General features: G+C 43.3%; 1 protein-coding gene across 26 annotated transcripts in view; it reads right to left on the bottom strand.

The window, feature by feature from the left end:
• LOC101932594 (metastasis-associated protein MTA1) overlaps window positions 1–19,724 on the bottom strand; it is a 384,146-nt gene that overhangs the window by 95,535 nt on the left and 268,887 nt on the right. For 24 of the 26 annotated variants that reach the window (XR_010590039.1, XR_010590040.1, XR_010590038.1 and 21 more), the window contains 2 exons: window positions 14,836–14,929; window positions 35–161 (listed from right to left, as the gene is read on the bottom strand). Coding sequence is in view for 23 of the 26 variants with exons in the window: in XM_065555717.1 (XP_065411789.1) it covers window positions 35–161; window positions 14,836–14,929 (221 nt within the window). In the remaining 3 variants the exon portion in view is untranslated. Of the gene's footprint in view, window positions 1–34; window positions 162–14,835; window positions 14,930–19,068; window positions 19,317–19,724 lie in introns of all 26 variants that reach the window. The other 2 variants (XM_065555729.1, XM_008167641.4) reach the window with 1 other exon arrangement.

Below are 19,724 nucleotides of genomic sequence, written 5' to 3'. Positions count from 1 at the left end.
TGATTAAACAGTTCTAGAAGAATTAAGTCATTACCTTATGTGCGTGGCAGGTAAAGATTCCAGCTGTCGTGAGAGAAACAGTTCTCGATGCCTTAGCTGATGCTTCTGTTTCTCTGGTAAATCAACCATTTCTGGGTTTTCCATCTCTTCTTCCATTTCCCCTAGTTACACAAGGCGGAAAAAAAAAAAAAAAGCTTAATATCACATATTGCAAACGGTACCTCTTAGCCAATCGGAATGTATTGCCACAAGACCACGATTAAACCATAAATAACCACAATACATGGTACTTAAGCCATTTTCCTCTTTGTCTCTTACTGCTGCAGCCCAGAGCTGCAGCCCATTGAAGTAGGCAGCTCACACCAACCACAGCATTAAATAGTCACAGAACAAGTGTGGAGATGCCAACTAAATGTCTAGGGCCAGCCTTGCCAGCTACTGTAATGGCACTACTAATATCCAACAGCAGGCAGTGCTATCCCGTTTCAATGGCTCTTACCCATAAAATATGGTCATGACCCATTTTACTTTTTGATCCATAATTCTTTCGTACCACAGATATACTGTCCCAAATTCACATCTACATGTGAAACTACATCCACGCTGATACATAACTTATCTGCAAAACAACTGGATCCAGGCAATGTCCTAGTGGGAAATGGTTGCTAGAGGGCATTGTCATTAGTGACATCATCTTTCACTTATGTTAGATACGGCATTTGGAGTCAAGCTACTCTAGGAAAGGGCACAGCATCCAATCATGAGAGACTGCAGAAGAGGAAATTTTTCCCTCTACAGAATTCAGATCAGCTCCTGCATTCGTCATGGGAGAATTTTTGGATTGTAGCAGACTGAGCTGTTAAATCTTATATATAACAAAAACTCTTTACACTACTACTCTCAAAAAAAAGTTGAGCAATCTTATGCCTGCAGCTTACTCCAACAGTTGTTGCCAAGAAATATTCCTTCCTCCCTCCCTACTCTTAGAACTTACATACACAAATCTGACTGCTGTATAGAAACATTGCACACTCAAAAATTTTAATTTATAATCCTCAAAATTAACCCAAACCAAGGCAAATATAAAGGGAATATCTTAATTTTGTAAAATGTTAAGTTACACACTTGGTTTTAAACCGGCCATTCTGCTAAAGAGACTAGCAAAAATCACATGCCTCTCAGATTCTATACAGTTTATTTCACTTTATTTTACCATTCTGAAACAAGAGCTGGTGTTTTATATATCCATCGAGTAAGCTTCTCTAATGAGAAAGGAAAATGTAATAGCAGCATAATTAAACCAGGAGTGTAATAGTTATTACACTACATAAGCTGTTAAACATACAGCAGTGGGCATTTATACCAGAGGTGGGCAAACTACAGCCCGTGGGCCACATCCAGCACGCAGGATTGTCCTGCCCGGCCCTTGAGCTCCCGGCCGGGGACTCTAGCACTGGCCCCTCCCCCGCAGGTACGCCGCCGCACGGGCAGTGCTCTGGGCGGCTGGGTTGCGCGCTCCTGCCAAGCAGTGCGGCAACGTGTCTGCCTCCAGCCAGGCAGCGTGGCTGACAGACATGCTGCTCTGAGCAGCATGGTATGGGGGGTCCCGGGGTTGGATAAGCGGTGGGTGGTCCCAGGGGGCAGTCAAGGGACAGGGAGCGGCTGGATGGGGCGGAGGTTCTGGGGGGCAGTCAGGGGATGGGGAACATTGGGAGGGGTGAATAAGCATGGGAGTCTCAGGGGACAGGGGTGTGGATAGGGGACGGGGAACAGGAGGGGTTGGATAGGCATGGGGTCCCAGGTGGTGGTTAGGGGTGGGGTGGGGTCCTGGGAGGGGGCGATTAGGGGACAAGGACAGAGAGGGATTGGATGGGTCATGGATTCTGAGAGGGGCAGTCGGGGGGAGAGGAAGTGGGAGGGGTCGAATAGGGGGTAGGGGCCAGGCTGTTTGGGGAGGCACAGCTTTCACTACCCACCCCTCCATACAGTTTTGCAACCCCAATGTGGCCCTCGGGCCAAAAAGTTTGCCCACCCCTGATTTACACTGTAATACTTTCCTAGGAAATGGAACACAGGATTTACATTTGTGTCACCGTTGTATGGTTTCACAATTTATTCACTTAAGTAAACTGTTTTAATAGAAAATTCATACAATGGCTGGTGACCCACATTATCAATACACCAGCAGTAATCCATAAACACATCAGCAAGTCATAGGCCAAGCTATTTGAAAACTAGTGAACAGAAAGTATTAAAAGAAAACATGGAAAACCCCCATCATGCTTACATTTGAGTGTGTGTCTAGAGAACAAGAAATCTGAGCTATTGAAAACCCTCCAATTCTAATTTTCAAAAGCAATATAACCTCATACTAAAAGGCATCTTTTAAAGAGTTTGGAGACAGACGTGCTATGCTGAAGAGCTCAACATAATTCTCAATGCCTTGCGTACAGTGGTTTTCGAACTGGGTCACGGAATGGAAGAGCGGCAGCGGCTCTGGTCAGCACTGTCAACCGGGCCGTTAAAAGTCCCGTCGGCGGTGCTGCCCAGCTAAGGCAGGCTAGTCCCTACCTATTCCGACACCGCGCTGTGCTCCGGAAGTGGCCAGCAGCAGGTCTGGCTCCTAGCCGGGGGGAGGTGGGGGCGGCACCACAGGGCTCCGTGTGCTGCCCCTGCCCCAAGCACCGGCTCCACACTTCCATTGTCCAGGAACCAGCCAATAGGAATTGGCAGGGGGTGGGGGTGGGGAGAGTACCTGCGGGCGAGAGCCACGCAGAGTCATTTGCACACCTCTGCCTAGGAGCCGGACCTGCGGCTGGCCGCTTCTAGGAAGCGGCGTGGTCCACAGTGCCAGGAAAGGCGGGAAGCCTGCCTCTGCACCCTGGCTGCGCCGCTGACTGGGAGCCACCACAGGTAAGCTCATGCCCCAATCCCCTGCCCCAGCCCTGAGCCCCCCAAACCTGGAGCCCCCTCCTGCACCCCAAACCCCTTATCCCCAGCCCCACCCCAGAGCCTGCACCCCCAGCCTAGAGCCCTGACCCCCTCCAACACCCCAATACCCTGCCCCCTCTCACACCCTGAACATCTCATTCCCGACCCCACCCCACAGCCTTCACCTCCGCACCCGAACCCTCTGCCCCAGCCCTGAGCCCCTCCCACACCCCAAGCCCCTTGTACCCAGCACCATTGGGTCACAGGCATCAACAATTTTCTTCAACTGGGTCACCAGAAAAAAAAAGTTTGAAAACCACTGCTCTGGTGTATTTGAAAAATTCACACCTTTTTAAAAAAAATGTGTATTAATCACTATTTGTCAATCAAATCTACAACATGCAAAAATGAAGCCTAGCAGAACAAATTTAATCTCAAACTGCAATTTTCTTCATCTTCAACCAAGAACTTAATCCAAGTAGTGTTTTATTTGTTTGGCTCATTTTTGTAATGTAACATGAAGGCTGTGAAGCACACATTTCCTTTTGCGCTCGCCCTGCTGTTCACAGCCTTTCAAAATAAAAAGGCACAATACAGTACATTTGAAAGAAAGACTTCATATAAGGTAACAATGAAGAAACGCCCAACACAAAATTGCTAAAGCTTTTGAGTATAGAAGTGGGTAGGAACTCTCTGAATAAAAACAAGCTGTATGCAAATATATTTGCCCCTCTTGCTGAGACCCCTTTAATATTGAAAAGCATGAACCTGATGAATTTAGACATAATAAAAGTGTAGAGAACATAGGATGAATTCAGTACTAGTATAAGCAAACCGTCAACACAAAGCCCTCAGCACCACACTGAAGTTGTGCAGGGTTGACCATGGGTTCAGTGACCACACAAAGGTACCTTTGCACACCCTGCACATGCAGAAAGACTCCGCAACTGCACTGGGGGCTGTCCCTGGCCACAGATTGGGAAGCAAATTTCACCTTTGAAGCCTAGGTGTGCTTCACCCTCACAGCTCAATTACTCAGATGTTACATAAATGCTGTGGATTACCACCCTATAGAATGACTAAATGAGGAAAAGGCACTATTATAGCCTTTTACAGAACAATTCTCAGACAAATTTGACTGCTTTTATGGTAGTTACAGAATAAGTGACTATGGAACACAGTAGATGCAATATACTTGGATTTTAACAAGCATTTGATACATGGTCACACACGATTGGAACACTCAGACTGAAAACTAAAAACACTTTACACAAACAGGAACAGGCAATATAGCAAGCGTAGGGAGGTGCCCAAAGGGGTTCTGCAGGGATCTGTATTAGGTCCAGTTTTATTTAACATCTGTATTAACAATTTGTAAAAGGATCATTACTAGCGCATTAAAAAAGTTTGTGGTTACTATGTTGGAAGGAAACTGCAACACTAGTCAAGACAAAGAAATAAGGTGGTGAGATACAGACAGATTGTCACTTCTTCTATCCAAGTTCTTAATCAACTTGGAAGAGTGAAAGCTAATACATGTAGGGGAAATTAATTAAAAAATGCAGATCTACAATTCGAGACGCAACAATTATAATTATGAGAGACCTAGAGGCAGTGAGTGGCAAATGAAACATCATCATATGTACAGTGTCACTGTACTAGTAACTATAAAGAAGAGAGAGACAAGCTTGCAATGCGATATGGATCAATGCGTGGTGGAGTATATATAAAAATCAGAGAGGGAGGAAGGACTAAACGCCTTTATATTCTAGGTGTCACATTACTATAAAATATTAGCAACTGGAAAAAAGCTCAGAAAAAATACAAAAAGCAAGCACAAGATGGACTAAGATTAAAAGAGCTAACATACATCTTGGCTAAGCAATAAGAAAAAGGGAGGCAGGACTACAATATTTGGAGAAAAAGAATTTAGCATAATATTCTTAGTTTAAGTAAGAACGATAGGATGAGAAAATAATGAAATAAGAGAAAAAAATGTAGGCTGGATATCTGGAAAAAGCTATTTAAATCAGTGCTATTAACCTACGAAATCATCTAAGAAGTTCTGGAAGCCCCATCACCTGTGACTTTCATAACCAGACTGGACAAAAACATTAGAAGACATACTGAAAGAATGCTGTATTTGCATAGATAATCCAATAGGTCTTTTCCATGTCTAATAAGCCTATACAAAAAAAAAAAATCACATGGGACCCTGAGTGGTGTGTAAGCAGGTGGTTATTTTGTTTTTTAATCTCTACTGAGATAATCAACACAGTTATACTACATAGGATTTTTTTTTTTTAAAGGCATAGTTCTATTGGGGGACTTCAACACTCATGTGAGGAACGATGGAGATACCGGGAGGGGAGTGATTGGGAGGAACGGCCTCCCTGGTGTGGACCCAAGAGGTGAGTTATTGGACTTCTGTTCTAGTCGTAGATCAGGGGTTGGCAACCTTTCAGAAGTGGTGTGCCGAGTCTTCATGTATTCATTCTAATTTAAGGTTTTGTGTGCCAGTAATACATTTTAACGTTTTTAGAAGGTCTCTTTCTATAAGTCTATAATATATAACTAAACTATTGTTGTATGTAAAGTAAATAAGGTTTTAAAAATATTTAAGACGCTTCATTTAAAATTAAATTAAAATGCAGAGCCCCCCGGACCAGTGGCCAGCACCCGGGCAGTGTGAGTGCCACTGCAAATCAACTTGCGTGCCGCCTTCAGCACAAGTGCCATAGGTTGCCTACCCCTGTCGTAGATTCTCCATAACGAATACCATGTTTGAACATAAGGTTGCTCATAAAAGTACTTGGTACCAGAGGACTTTGGGCTGAAAACTGATAATCGACTTCATAGTCATCTCATTGGACCTAAGGCCATATGTTCTGGAAACTCGGGCGAAGAAGGGCAGAGCTGGCAACCAATCAACAACTTGGTGGTAAGTTGGATCCAATGCACAGGACCCCAGACAGACAGACAAACATGGGAGGCCCAAACAAACAATGCGAGTTCCCTGGGAACATCTGGTGGAAGGACTTCCGTTCCCATCTTCGGAGGAACATCTTCTGCATTCCGGGTGAGGTCTTGGACATTGAGTCCGAATGGACCATGTTCAGGGCCTCAATCGTTGAGGCAGCCACGAAAAGCTGTGGCCTTAAGGCGGTTGGCGCCTGCCATGGTGGCAACCCTAGGATCCACTGGTGGACTCCAGTGATGAGGGAAGCTGTCAAGTTGAAGAAGGAGATCAGTTTGTGGGCATTGCTTGGAGCATTGGACTCCTGATATGGCTGAGAGGTACCGGCTGGCTAAGAGGGCTGCAGCTGTGGTAGTAGTTGAAGCAAAAGCCCAGGCTTGGGAGGAATTTGGAGAGACCATGGAGAATGACTACAGTATGTCTTCAAAAGGTGTTCTGGCAAATCGTTTGTTGCCTTAGGAGGGGTCAGCAGGATGTTGCTCACACTGTACTCAGCGAGGGTGGTGAAACGCTGACTTCAGTTGAGGAGATCATTGAGAGATGGAAGGAACACTTTAAGGAACTCAACTCGATGGACATGTAACCCCTTTCAGGATGCAGCACCAGAAACCTCCGGTGAGACTGGATCTATTTCTGATGCTGAGGTCAATACAGTGGTAAAATGCCTTCGTAGTGGTAAGGCAGCAGGGGTCGACGAGATTTGCCTGGAGATGTTGAAAGCACCGGATAATGTTCGGGTGTCATAGCTAATGCGTCTCTTCAATGTTGCGTGGAAGGCAGGTGCAGTATCTCTGAACTGACAACCCAGGATGGTGGTCCCAATTTTTAAGAAAGGAGACCAGAGGGTGTGTTCCAACTACAGGTAAATCACACTCCTCAGCCTCCCTGAAAACATATGCCAGAGTGATGGAGAGGCGCTTATGACCAGCTCTTGGCTCTCTCAAAAGATACTCAAGGGTACGTGGGAGTTTGCTAATCTGGTCTACCTTTGCTTTGTAGATCTGGAGAAAGCATATGACCATGTTCCCTGAGAGGTCTTGTGGGAAGTGCTGTGAGACTATGAGGTGCCGGTGCCACTTTTGCGTGCTATCCAGTCCCTCTATTCTCAGGAATAGAATTGTGTTTGTATTCTTGGCATTAAGTACAGTTCATTCAAGGTGGGCCTTGGACTGCACCAAGGGTGTGTCCAGTCCCCACTCCTGTTTGTGATTTTCATGGACAGGATAAAGGCGCAGCCGAGCTGTGGAGTGCATCTGGTATGGTGACTCGGAGGTGGCATCTTTGCTGTTTCCAGATGATGATGTCCTTCTTGCTTCTTCAGACTGCAGTGTCTGATGTGCACTCAAACATTTTGCTGCTAAGTGTGAAGCGGCTGGGATGAGAATCAGCATCTCCAGATCAGAGGTCATAGTCCACTCCCAGAAGAAAGTGGACTGCTCTCTCCAGGTGGGGGGGAGGGGCGGGGGAGAGGAGAAAAGCAGCTGCCCTTAGTTGACAAGTTCAAGTATCTAGGGGGTTTGTTCACGAGTGATGGGAAGCAGTAGCATTAAATCAACTGGCAGATTGGTGTGGCGGCAACAGTACCGATCCATGGTGGTGAAGCGGGAGCTGATTACCCAAATGAAACATCCCTATCCTGACCTAGGATCATGAACTTTGGGTAATGACTGAAAGGACAAGATGGGTACAAGCGGCGGAAATAAGGTTTCTACACAGGGTGGCTGGGCTTACATTTCGAGACAGGGTGAGGAGCTCAACTATTCGGGAGAGCTTTGGGAGTAGAACCGCGACTTCTCTGGATCGAGAGGAGCCAACTGCGGTGGTTTGGGAACCTGATAAGGATGCCCCTGGGAGGCTTCTGTTGGCACTGTAGTGAGCACGTCCCACAGAGCAGAGGCCAACCCAAGACGTGCTGGAGGGATTATATCTCCCAACTGGCCTGGGAACGCTGGGGAATCCCCCCAGGATGAGCTGAAACCTGTTGTGGAGGAAAAGGAGGTCTGGTCCTCCCTACTCTCCACACGACCCTCACGAGAAAAAAAAAAAAAAAAAAAAAAAAAAAAAAAAAAAAAAGTAAGTGTGTGTGTACACACACACACACACACACACCCCCCCCACCCAATGGTTAGGAAGAAGTTTCCCCTATGGGCAGGTAATGTGTTATTCTATAATCGTCTATAATGGGGTTTCTTGCATATCCTCTCAAGGAGCTGGCATTGGCCACTATCACAGACTGGACATTGGAATAGATGGAGTACTGTTCTGATATAGTATGGTGTGATAAATGAAGGGGGGGGTGTGACGTTATTGACATGAACTGTGACTGTATAGATCAATGTTGCAACCAAGGTCCAATAGTGGCACCAAATCTTGTACAAAGGAGGTCAAGTAAGGGGTCTATTAAAGGTTATAATTTGCTAGTTATGATTATACTATCTGTATGCAGGTACCATTTTTGTATATTTAAAGTTATAAGTATTGGCTTGATCCTGTCTGTATTTCAAACTTGTGCTATGCTTCTGAGTGACACCCCCAGACAGTTTGGTATCAGCACTGCCTGGCCTGCTTGATGGCCCATTGAGGACCATCAGCTATACAACAACTGACCCATTGAGAGAAGGCAGATACACCTCATGACTCAGCAAAGCATGCAGGGGCATGCCTACGGAGAAGACTCTAAGGCTTTCAAGCTATGCGCTGGGCAGCTTGTGTCTGGAACAAAGAAAGCACAGGCTGCATGGCAAGAGACTATAAAAGGCAGCTGCATCTTCTCCATTTTGTCTTCAATCCTGCTTCTTACCTCTGGAGGAACTTTGCTACAAACTGAAGCTCTGAACAAAGAACTGAATGACCCATCCAAGCTGCGGATGTACTCCAGAGATTTGATTTGAACCTGCAGTTTATTCCATCACTGCTACAAGCCTGAACCAAGAACTTTGCCATTACTGTATGTAATTGATTCCATTTAACTAATTTTAGCTCGCCTCTATATTTCTTTTTACGAATAAACCTTTAGATTTTAGATTCTAAAGGATTGGCAACAGCATGAGTTGTGAGTAAAATCTGACTTGTATATGACCTGGGGCTGGGGATTGGTCCTTTGGGATCGGGAGAACCTTTTTTCTTTTACTGGGGTTTTGGTTTTCATAACCATTCATCCCCATAAGGCAGGGATGGACAAACTTTCTGGCCTGAGGGCCGCATCGGGTCTCGGAAATTGTATGGAGGGCTGGTTAGGGGAGGCTATGCCTCCTCAAACAGCCAGGCGTGGGCCGGCCCCTGCCCCCTATCCATCCACCCCCCCACACTTCTTGCCCCCGATGCCCCCCCCCCAGGACCCCTGCCCCATCCACCCCACCCCCTGTCCATCCCAAGAGGTAGATCCAAGTTCTTCCTAGTAATGATGAAACCAAAAATCTCATTTTAGATTTTGTTTCAGATGAATTCTGAACCGATGATCCACTTCCAAACTTTGGGGAGGCAGAGTCAATTAAGACCTCATTCATGAGGCTATACTCAAAATCTATTCACACTCGCTGCTGGTGTAGAAACCACACAGACTTAGCAACTTCCTCAGGCAAGCAAACATCAGGCACCTAACATATTGGTCTGATAATGACATCTTCCTGCTATAAGATACTTATTTTTAGAAGCTTTGAAACTTCAGAATATACCATCCTGTAGGCCTGACAACTGAACAGTAGCTGCTGAAAGTAGATAGCAAAACTGCCAATAACTACTCAAGCTATTCAACTGGATGATGGGATGGATTGCACTCTCAGAAAGTTCGCAGAGGATACTAAGCTGGGGGGAGAGGTAGATACGCTGGAGGGTAGGGATAGGTCCAGAGTGACCTAGACAAATTGGGCCAAAAGAAATCTGATGAGGTTCAACAAGGACAAATGCAGAGTCCTGCACTTAGGACGGAAAAAATCGCATGCACCGCTACAGGCTGGGGACCGATTGGCTAGGCAGCAGTTCTGCAGAAAAGGACCTGGGGATTACAGTGGACAAGAAGCTGGATATGAGTCAGCAGTGTGCCCTTGTTACCAAGGAGGCTAACAGCATATTGGCTGCATTAATAGGAGCAGATCGAGGGAAGTGATTATTCCCCTCTATTCAGCACTGGTGAGGCCACATCTGAAGTATTGCATCCAATTTTGGGCCCCCCCATAGAAAGGATGTGGACAAATTGGAGAGAGTCCAGCGGAGGGCAACAAAAATGATCAGGGGGCTGGAGCACATGATTTATGAGGCGAGGCTGAGAGAACTGGGCTTGTTTAGTCTGCAGAAGAGTGACAGGGGGATTTGATAGCAGCCTTCAACTACCTGAATGGGGGGTTCCAAAGAGGATGGAGCTCGGCTGTTCTCAGTGGTGTCAGATGACAGAACAAGGAGCAATAGTCTTAAATTGCAGTGGGGACGGTCTAGGTTGGATATTAGGAAACACTATTTCACTAGGAGGGTGGTGAAACACTGGAATGGGTTACCTAAGGAGGTGGTGGAATCATCATCCTTAGAAGTTTTTAAGGCCCAGTTTGACAAAGCCCTGGCTGGGATGATTTAGTTGGTATTGGTCCTGCTTTGACCAAGGAGTTGGACTAGATGACCTCCTGAGGTCTCTTCCAACCCTAATCTTTTATGATTCTATACTATTAACAACTATTCATTTATTTTTATGAACTGGGACAAACTAATGAAGCATTGGTTCTGTGACCACTGTTGCCAATGGCAAAAGAAGAAGTTGAGATGGTTAGGAGGAGAGGGTCTTTTACAACTGTTTGGAAATGTTCCAGTAAATAATAAATGCATACATGCTCCCTACCACTTTATTGCTTTAAGTGTTTTCCTCCTAGTTTGTTAGTTGTGGCATACAGTCTTTATTGAGGAGACCAGCAGAGTAAGTTACATAAAACAGACGTGTGTTCTGACTTCCTGCGTTCTCCCTGCAATGTCAATTGGATAGAATATTTATTCTTTGTTTCCTGTCCCAAACTGTTGTGCAGTTTTGCTGTAGACCTGTTAAATAGGAATTGTGTTCCACCCCTGAGGCAGCTACATTTCAAGCGATTCCTCTGAATAATTTATGAAGTGATTATAGAATCTAAAGAATGGAAAATGTGAGAAAAGGTATAGCAATCATCATTATTCAACCATAACCCCAGACAAGTTTCACATCAGATGATAAAAAAAACTAAGTTTGCAGTTCAGACATAGGAATCATATTCTATACATTAGGTACAAACTTATAAACCTCATTGCAGAAGGCACGTCACTTCTCCTCTTGGAAAATGGCTGCAAAATAAAACCCCTGCATCTTTCTTTTAGTTTCTGCAGTTTCAAGTATCTGATGGATTATACTGAAAATTTTATTTTATTCCTATTTATTTTACTTAATGACATTTATTTACTTGAATATCAGTGTTATTTTTCTCTCCATCCCTCTATTTTAAGTGAGAAATAGATAAAGGTTTTCCTAAATTGCACATTTGAGTTTGACATATTTGCCCATTATTAGTTTCTTTTTCATCATTATATCATTAGTAGGTCTAAAATTATAAAGGCATCAATAGCAGACTTACACTTAGAAATTACAAGACTGATTGAATCCAGAAGGGTCTGCAGTCACACAGCTTCATTAATCAGCTGAACAAAGGCAGTTAAAAGATCAGTGATGCAGATACATACATCTACTGCGAATGCAACAAAATGAGGCAGCAGGACACTTTATGAAAAGGGATCATTATGTAATAAATTCAGAAATCAGTGACAATGTTGATTCTCTCTGATCAAGTATTTGTATTAGAATTTTTGTAGGAAATTACAAGTAATTTCATTACAACATGCAGGCTATTTATAGTCTTTTCTAACATAATATTTTTATTATAAATTATATTTAGAAAGCATTGATTGCTAGCCAAAAGCATATTTTTACTTTTTAAAAGGAACAATTGAAGCCACACAAAAAAGACTGTTAAAAATATATATTTGGGGGGTGGGGGTGGGAGGGGAAATGAACTGGTGCCTCTACCAAAATAACATAACACAACACAGAACAACTGTAGAAAAGGAAATCTAAACTGACATATATTGTCTCGGTTTCTGTGATGTTCCCATTAATAGCACTGCTTTATAGTTGGCTCTTCATGCCAGTCTTCCAAATAGCTATGAAAGTGAAGCAATGCTCTAGTTTCCATTTGGATCAAAATTGTTCATTTCATTTCAAAAAGAAAAAAAAAATCTGTACTTGCAGGTTCAAAGAATGGTTAATGGTGGCTAAGAGCAAGGTTTCTCATCTTCATCCTCAAAGTTTCAACAATTCTTCTCACTTCTTTTACTAACGTATTGAACTGACACACACATTAATGAGTCACCATATTTAGTTTGTTTGCAGGGAGCTTTGTATTAAACTTCAGCATTCCTAAGCAATGGAACAGCTCTGGCACTAGAGAGAGAGAGAGAATCAGTAAAACTATGGATTGTGACCAAAAAAAAAAAAAAAAAAAAAAAAAAAAAACCACCACCTAAAACAGGGGTAGGCAACCTATGGCACGCTGATTTTCATTGGCACTCACACTGCCCGGGTCCTGGCCACTGGTCCGGGAGGCTCTGAATTTTAAATTTAATTTTAAATGAAGCTTCTTAAACATTTTTAAAACCTTATTTACTTTACATACAACAATAGTTGTGTTATATGTTATCGATTTATAGAAAGAGACCTTCTAAAAAATGTTAAACTGTATTACTGGCACACGAAATCTTAAATTAGAGTGAATAAATGAAGACTCAGCACACCACTTCTGAAAGGTTGCCGACCTCTGACCTAAAACATAGCCAAATCTCATATCAGTACCATATGAATACATAGACCAAGATGTAATTATATGAGTACAGCACACAGATTTCATTTCATTCAAACCTATTACAAACAATATGAAAAAAGCTATTTTGAAGGCAGAGAGCATGCCCAGGTCTAGTTTTACTGGGTCTTTCCAATGCAATGATGGCAGTATTCAGAGGTGTAGTACTCAGATTTTTGGCTTCATCATTACTAGGAAGAAGATGGATCTGTAAGGTACATATTTTAATACTTTTGTCAGCACTCTTCATTAAACAGGTTATTTTTCCTCCTTTAGAGATAGAGGCACCCCTTCACAGTAACGTATTCCATCTTAGTCCTAACATTTAAACTCACCTAAAAAGCACCCATCCATTGTAGTATTTCAGCTGTTTTGGAAGGAAGTGAGATTTTTATGACTAGTAAACGTTTTTGTTATTTCTTGTTTGACCGAGGACTTAAGTAGATGGCTAGCTAATCTGTAATTTCCATATCTATACTTATGCTATTTTAGGGAAATTTAAATGAGACATCAAATACTGGGAAAAAAGCATGTTAAAATATTGTTAAACTGTTTCTCTAACAAGCGCACAGAATTTGTACTCTATTGATCTGATAGTTCATATAGGCACAAGTGAAAATAATTTCTCACTAGATGACATTGAAATGTACGCACATTTCAAAGTGCTTAGTATCTGATGTTATAAAACAGTAATAGAATATTTAAAGACAGATAATAGTGACAACCGGCATCGATATTGAAAGATTTTAAGTTGTAATTTAAGGAAAACCTATGTATAAGCTTCTCCCAATTACTCAAACACTTCAGCCACAGTTTAACTACTCCCTCCCCCCCCCCCCCCCGCTTTTATTTATTTATTTATTTATTTTTTAATAAAAATGACAAGGAGTATCTCTCTGGAATATGCAGAGTAACAGGATACTACAAGAAACTACACATGCAACTAAGCTCCATTGCTAAGCTGGGTATTTTCTTTTCTTTTTAAATTAACTTCTCTCTCTAATTAAGTAGATATGCCACACATTCTGCCTATGAATCTCTGTTATAAACAGATGAGCATACAGTACTACAAGATGATACATATGTGTAGTCAGAAGGCTGAAGGGAAAGACTATGGAATAGCATACTGAGGAATAGTTTGTGAGCATGCAAGTAAAGATTGTCATAAGGCACGCACACAAGGGAGGCCAAGTGAAGGTTGCATAAACAAAAAACTTTGAAATATCAGAAAGTACCAATGCTTAATCATGAAACTAAAAATTCTCATCTATTTTTAAACAGAATTATTACAGTGTTCAAATCACGAAGCAGTAACGAGCTCTCTTCAGACCTCCATCCAGCTGGGAAATTATTAACCTCCTAACAGAGGCCATAAATTCCAGACATCACATAATGGTGGGATGTCCCCAGATCAATAACTTTTAGAAGTTGTACTAAACATGCTCAAAGGCAAATTTGATGATATTCACAATTTTAACTCATTTTTTAAACCTGTCAAAAGAAAATTTCTGATAGAAAACAGGCCATGTTTTAATGTTCTCAGATTTCAGTTATTGGCAAACAAAGTATGACCAATTTTTGTTGTTGTTGTTTAAATGTAAGGAGTGTATTTCCCTTTCCCAAGCAACTTAATAGTTGGTGTAACTTTCCTCAAATGTTTTCAAGAAATTCACCTTCATGTAGACAGAGAGACAGGGACTTTTATTCAGCCCAAAGGGAGAGTGTGAGAAAGGTATGTTTAATAATCGATGTTGCGTGCGTGTGTGTGAGTATTATATACATATATATATACACACACACACACACACACACACCGCCCCCCCCCCCCCCATGACAACCAAATGACACCCAATTGACTTTTCAACAGGCCTTTGTTTCTTAAATGAAAAGGTCAGAACTCAGCCAACCAAATGATACAACTAATTGTTGGATACTACTTAGTTGCTTAGGATGGGGATCATAAATTTAAATTAACCTAGCTCCAAGATACATGCAACTTTAAAATAGCATCACCACATCATCCAAATGTAGAAATTAAAATCAATGTTTTAAAATAAACAAGCTTACTTGCATGTTTGTCAGCCAATACAATAAGCGTACTCGATATGTCCCTTCTTCTATAGAAACACACCACCTTTGCTTCCACATTTCCATTGGCCGTCTGTAACAGTGAGCAGAAAAATTATTCTTGGGCATAAATAAAAAACTGGATCTCAAACTACTAAACTAGAAATCCATTAAAGTATTTAGAAATTTTAGCCATAAGTACTCTAATCAAATACATGAACCTTGCTATGAATAGAATGCATTTCTATAGAAAATGAAACACTAAGCAAGTGTTCTGCAGTTCTACAATATTGAAAAATGGAAGTTACCATACCAGAACAAACCATTGTTCTAAATCCCATTTCTTGTTCTCAATCATGGTCTATACTGGATGGTACAGAGGAAGAAAAAGAAGATCTCACAAGGCTTCTGAGAAATTAGACTGGGCTGTACACAAAGGATGTCGGAAGGAAACTCCTTCCTGCCCTCACACCCACTTATCTTGATTTCCTGAGGCAGGCGATTTTAATTAACCTTATCTGTAGATTAAGCAAGGATTTAGCCAAATGGACTGGATGACCTCTTACAGTAATGAAGAAAAAAAACCCTACACAGGATCAGATTCTGATCCTGTCTCAAACGTAGTAGAACCTTATTCCACAAGTGTCCCATTTACTCTAAAACGGATCCAAGTGGTGTCAGGTACTATTCAATAGGAGTAAGGAGATCAGAATCTGGTCTTTTCTTTGTAATTCTACTTCTCCTGCAGAATTGTCACACCGAGGTCTCAGGGCAGCAGTTTCAGTAGGAGAGCAAACCAGCCTCACACTGGGGATTGCACACTGCCCGAAAGAATAATTTACCACTCTTACAACTTTCCAGTCAATTCCTAATCTAGTGGGAACCAAAAGCTTCGCAGGAAAAAAAAAAAAAGGTTAGCCAATCAAAGCCAACTTTTGAGAAGTTAATGTCTCAAAAAAGTACGATAAAAAAAATTATGTTGCAAAGATAACTAACAACTCCAAAAGGTTTCCCTTCTCTGTCCCTTCAGAGTTTGAAGGGATAGAAAGAATCCGTCAAGTTGATAGCACATGCGCAAGGTTCTCCCAATTGAAGAGTAAGTAGCTCAAGAGTAGTTCCAAAAAGAGCAACAATAAAAATGCAACAGGCAGCAACATTTTTGTCAATGACAACTATATGAAAAAGGGTGAGTTTTTGTATGTGTCTCTTTTGTTTTTCTTAAAATAAGGTAATATACCTAACCATTTTTTAAGCTGACTGTATATTTCTGTTCATAACAAACAGGCTTGCTCGCATAGTTTTATCTATTTGTATGAACTCTGAGCAGATCTCAATTCTCTTGTAGATTTCTCCCCAAAATGCCTGAATGATGAAAACAAAACTTAAGCTACAGTATCCCAGAGCAGTGCATTGATGAGTTCTGCAAGATCTAGATTTAAATCTCAAGACTGCTTAGACCGGCAGTTTGGGGAACAGAGATGTAAAAGCCCACCCAGAAAAATCATCAAAGGTGAATGAGGAGTGCCATTCCAAGCACAAGAAAATAAAAGGCCAATATATAAGGTAGCTACTAAAACCTTAATGGTGGAAGGACAACAATCAAGATCTTTAATTTTATCAAATGATCTAGAATTAGAAATATCAGGCAACACTTATGTGCACATGTACAAATGATCCCAATCAGAGGCATAGAGGTCTCTGGTGCTAGGCTTTAAGACTTTGACCAAGTTTATCTTAAATATTTAAAACAATTTTGGATTATTCTGAAAATGTGAGGACCCATAATCCAAGGCACAAGATGGCAGATTTCTAGATCTGGGTTGAGAATTTGACCCTCTTTGTAAGACTGGGAGAAAGGAGGAAAGTTTCCCAGGAAACTGTCAATAGATCCAAATACCACACTTGGTCTGGAGCCATTAAGATCTCAAGAATCCTGACCCACTTACTTTCCTCAGAACTAGAAGTGTTTATATTAGTGGAGAAAATGCCTCTCTTCTTGATAGGGATTATGACTTGCTATATGCATCTCCCAGAAATTTCGTTCCCTGACCATTCTAGAAGAAAGACTTCAGACACCGATACTGCCACAAGACAAACAAGTCTATCTTTGGGTATGTCTACATTGGCAGTTACAGCGCTGCTCAGAAAATACTGAAGAGAAACTGCTGCTGTGTGTTCACAGTCAGCTGCCTGTGCATTAGCGTGTTCACACTTGAGGCACTTGCAGTGGTATTCGGAGCAGTGCACTCTGGGCAGCTATCCCACAGAGCATCTCTTCCTCTTCTGCCGCTAAGAGTTGTGGGAAGGCAGAGGGGGTCGTGGGGCATCCTGGGTCCTATCCCAATGGCCCGTGATGAATTGCTTCACATCTCAGCAATCCCTGTGCTTCCATCCGCATTTAGCGCCATGTTTCAACGGTTTGTGTACTGCGCACTCTGCCTCTTTGGTCTGTAGGAATGGATCCCGCACTGTTGACCAATATGCTGCTCACTCTCACTAACATGTCACGAGTGGCAGTGAGGCAAGAGCAATTTGACATTGATCTTGCCACGCCTCCTAGCTACGACATGAGATTTCTTGTGGCATTCACAGAGGTGCTGACCACACGGGACGCCACTTTGGGGCTCGGGAAACAACCACTGAGTGGTGGGAATCACATGGTCATGCGTGTCTGGGATGACGAGCAGTGGCTGCAGAATTTTCGCATGAGGAAAGCCACATTTGTGGGACTGTGTGATGAGCTCACCCCAGTTCTGCAGCGCAAGGACATGAGAATGGGAGCTGCCCTGCTGTTGGAGAAGTGCATATTGAATACACTGTGGAAGCTGGCTACTCCAGACTGCTACCGATTGGTCGCTAACCAGTTTGGAGTGGGAAGGTCGACCGTTGGAGTCGTGTTGACGGAAGTGTGCAGGGCCGTTAATCACACCCTGCTCTGAAAGACACTGACTCTGGGCAACGTGTGTGACATTGTGGATGGCTATGCACAAATGGGTTTCCCTAACTGCGGAGGGGCGATAGATGGCACGCATATTCCAATTCCAGCACCAGATCACCTAGCCACCGAATACATCAATCACAAGGAGTATTTCTCAATGGTTCTCCAGGCGCATGTGGGTCACCGTGGGCGTTTCACAGACATTAACGCAGGCTGGTCCAGAAAGGTGCATGACGCACACATCTTTTGGGACACTGGCCTGTTCAGGAAGCTGCAAGCAGGGACTTTCTTCCCGGACCAGAAGATCACCGTAGGGGAAGTCGAAATTCCCACTGTGATCTTCGGAGACCCCGTCTACCCCTTAATGCCGTGATTTATGAAGCCATACACGGGGCACCTTGACAGCAGCAAGGAGCGATTCAACAACAGGCTGAGCAAGTGCAAAATGACTGTTGAGTATGCTTTTGGCCATTTAAAGACCCGCTGGTGCTGCCTATATGGGAGGCTGGACCTGGCAGATGAAAATATTCCTATGCTTATAGCCACATGCTGTACGCTCCATAATACTTGTGAAGGAAAAGGTGAAAGTTTCACTCAAGGCTGGACTGGTGAGGCTCAGCGCCTGGAGGCTGAATTGGAACAACCAGAGACCAGGGCTATTAGAGGGGCACAGCATGGGGCCATAAGGATCAGGGATGCCTTGAGGCAGGAATTTGAAGCTGAAAGCCACTAATATTTGTTGCTATGCTTGGGAGTGCAGTGCTTGTAATGCTAGGAGGGGATTGTGATTGGTGCAGACGATGCAACATGAAGGTTTAAGAAAATTGCCTGTTGCTTTGCGGGGCTCTGTTTGCTTTCAATTCATGGAATAAAGATTGCTTTCAAACCAAAACAATTATTTTATTTAAAAAACAACAACTGGAGAAGAGAGAGAGAAAAAAAAAAATCAGCACTGAGGGGGATAGGGGAAGGGAGGGTTTGAGGAGTAGGTGGGGTTCCGGGACGGTTAAAAATTTGTGTACGTCCAGGTATCATATCCAACCTTCTCCTTTGGAGTACAGTGCAGTGGGTACTGTACTTCAGCAGGGTTAAACTGCAGAGGGATGGGTGTTGAGTGCAGTGGGTACTGGGAGTGCACGGTGCTGGACTGTGGCAGGGGAGGAGCATAGATTGGAGCCAAGAGGTTGATAAGAGTGTGTTAGCGGTGTCTGGGGGACGCATTGGAAAGAGTTTCGCGACAGCAGCTGCAGGGGAGGACGGGCACGGAACTGCTGGGTTTGCAGTGCTAGTAGCACCTGGAGCGTGTCTGCTTGGTGCTCCATATTTTTTAAGAGCCTCTCCATGGCTTCGTTCTGGCACGCCACATTCTCCATTCGGTCCCTCTTCTCGCTGTCCCACCACTCCTTCAGTTCCTATTTTTTGGCTGCGGAGTGCATCATGACATCACACAGAAAGTCCTCTTTAGTTCTTCGTGGCCACTTTCTAATTCTGCGCAGCCGTTCAGCCAGCGATAAAGAGGGAGGCTGGGCTCCCAAAGTCATATCTGTGAAGCCAAAATGCAACATTTTACAAAAGCAGTATTGTTTGCAACAGAGACAACTGATTCAGTGCTTTAAAACACAGCCAGTACTCAAACCTGTTACTAACTGGCTGACCCCAGGCAAGTGTACATGAGCCACAAGCCCCCCAAAATGGTGAGTAGCCGCAGGGGCAGGGGAAAAAATCAGTGTTCCAGGACCATACTGTATACCGGGCACGTGGCTCTTGGGGAAAACCAGTACTGTGGGCTGGGGGCCTTATAATCATTACTGTCCCCACATTTTCCACAAGCTGTGTTCATTATGGACGATAACTTGCTGCTGAGGGTGAGCAGGGAATCAAAGGAGGGTCTTCTCCAAGACTGTGGCTTCCACCCTGGCCCTTATGTGGCTTGCCTTTGTGCAGCAATGGT

The sequence above is a fragment of the Chrysemys picta genome, chromosome 8, assembly GCF_011386835.1.
Source record: "Chrysemys picta bellii isolate R12L10 chromosome 8, ASM1138683v2, whole genome shotgun sequence".
Classification (NCBI taxonomy): Eukaryota; Metazoa; Chordata; order Testudines; family Emydidae; genus Chrysemys; species Chrysemys picta.
The sequence above is the reverse complement of the archived record's forward strand: the minus strand, read 5'-3'. Positions and strand labels throughout refer to the sequence as shown.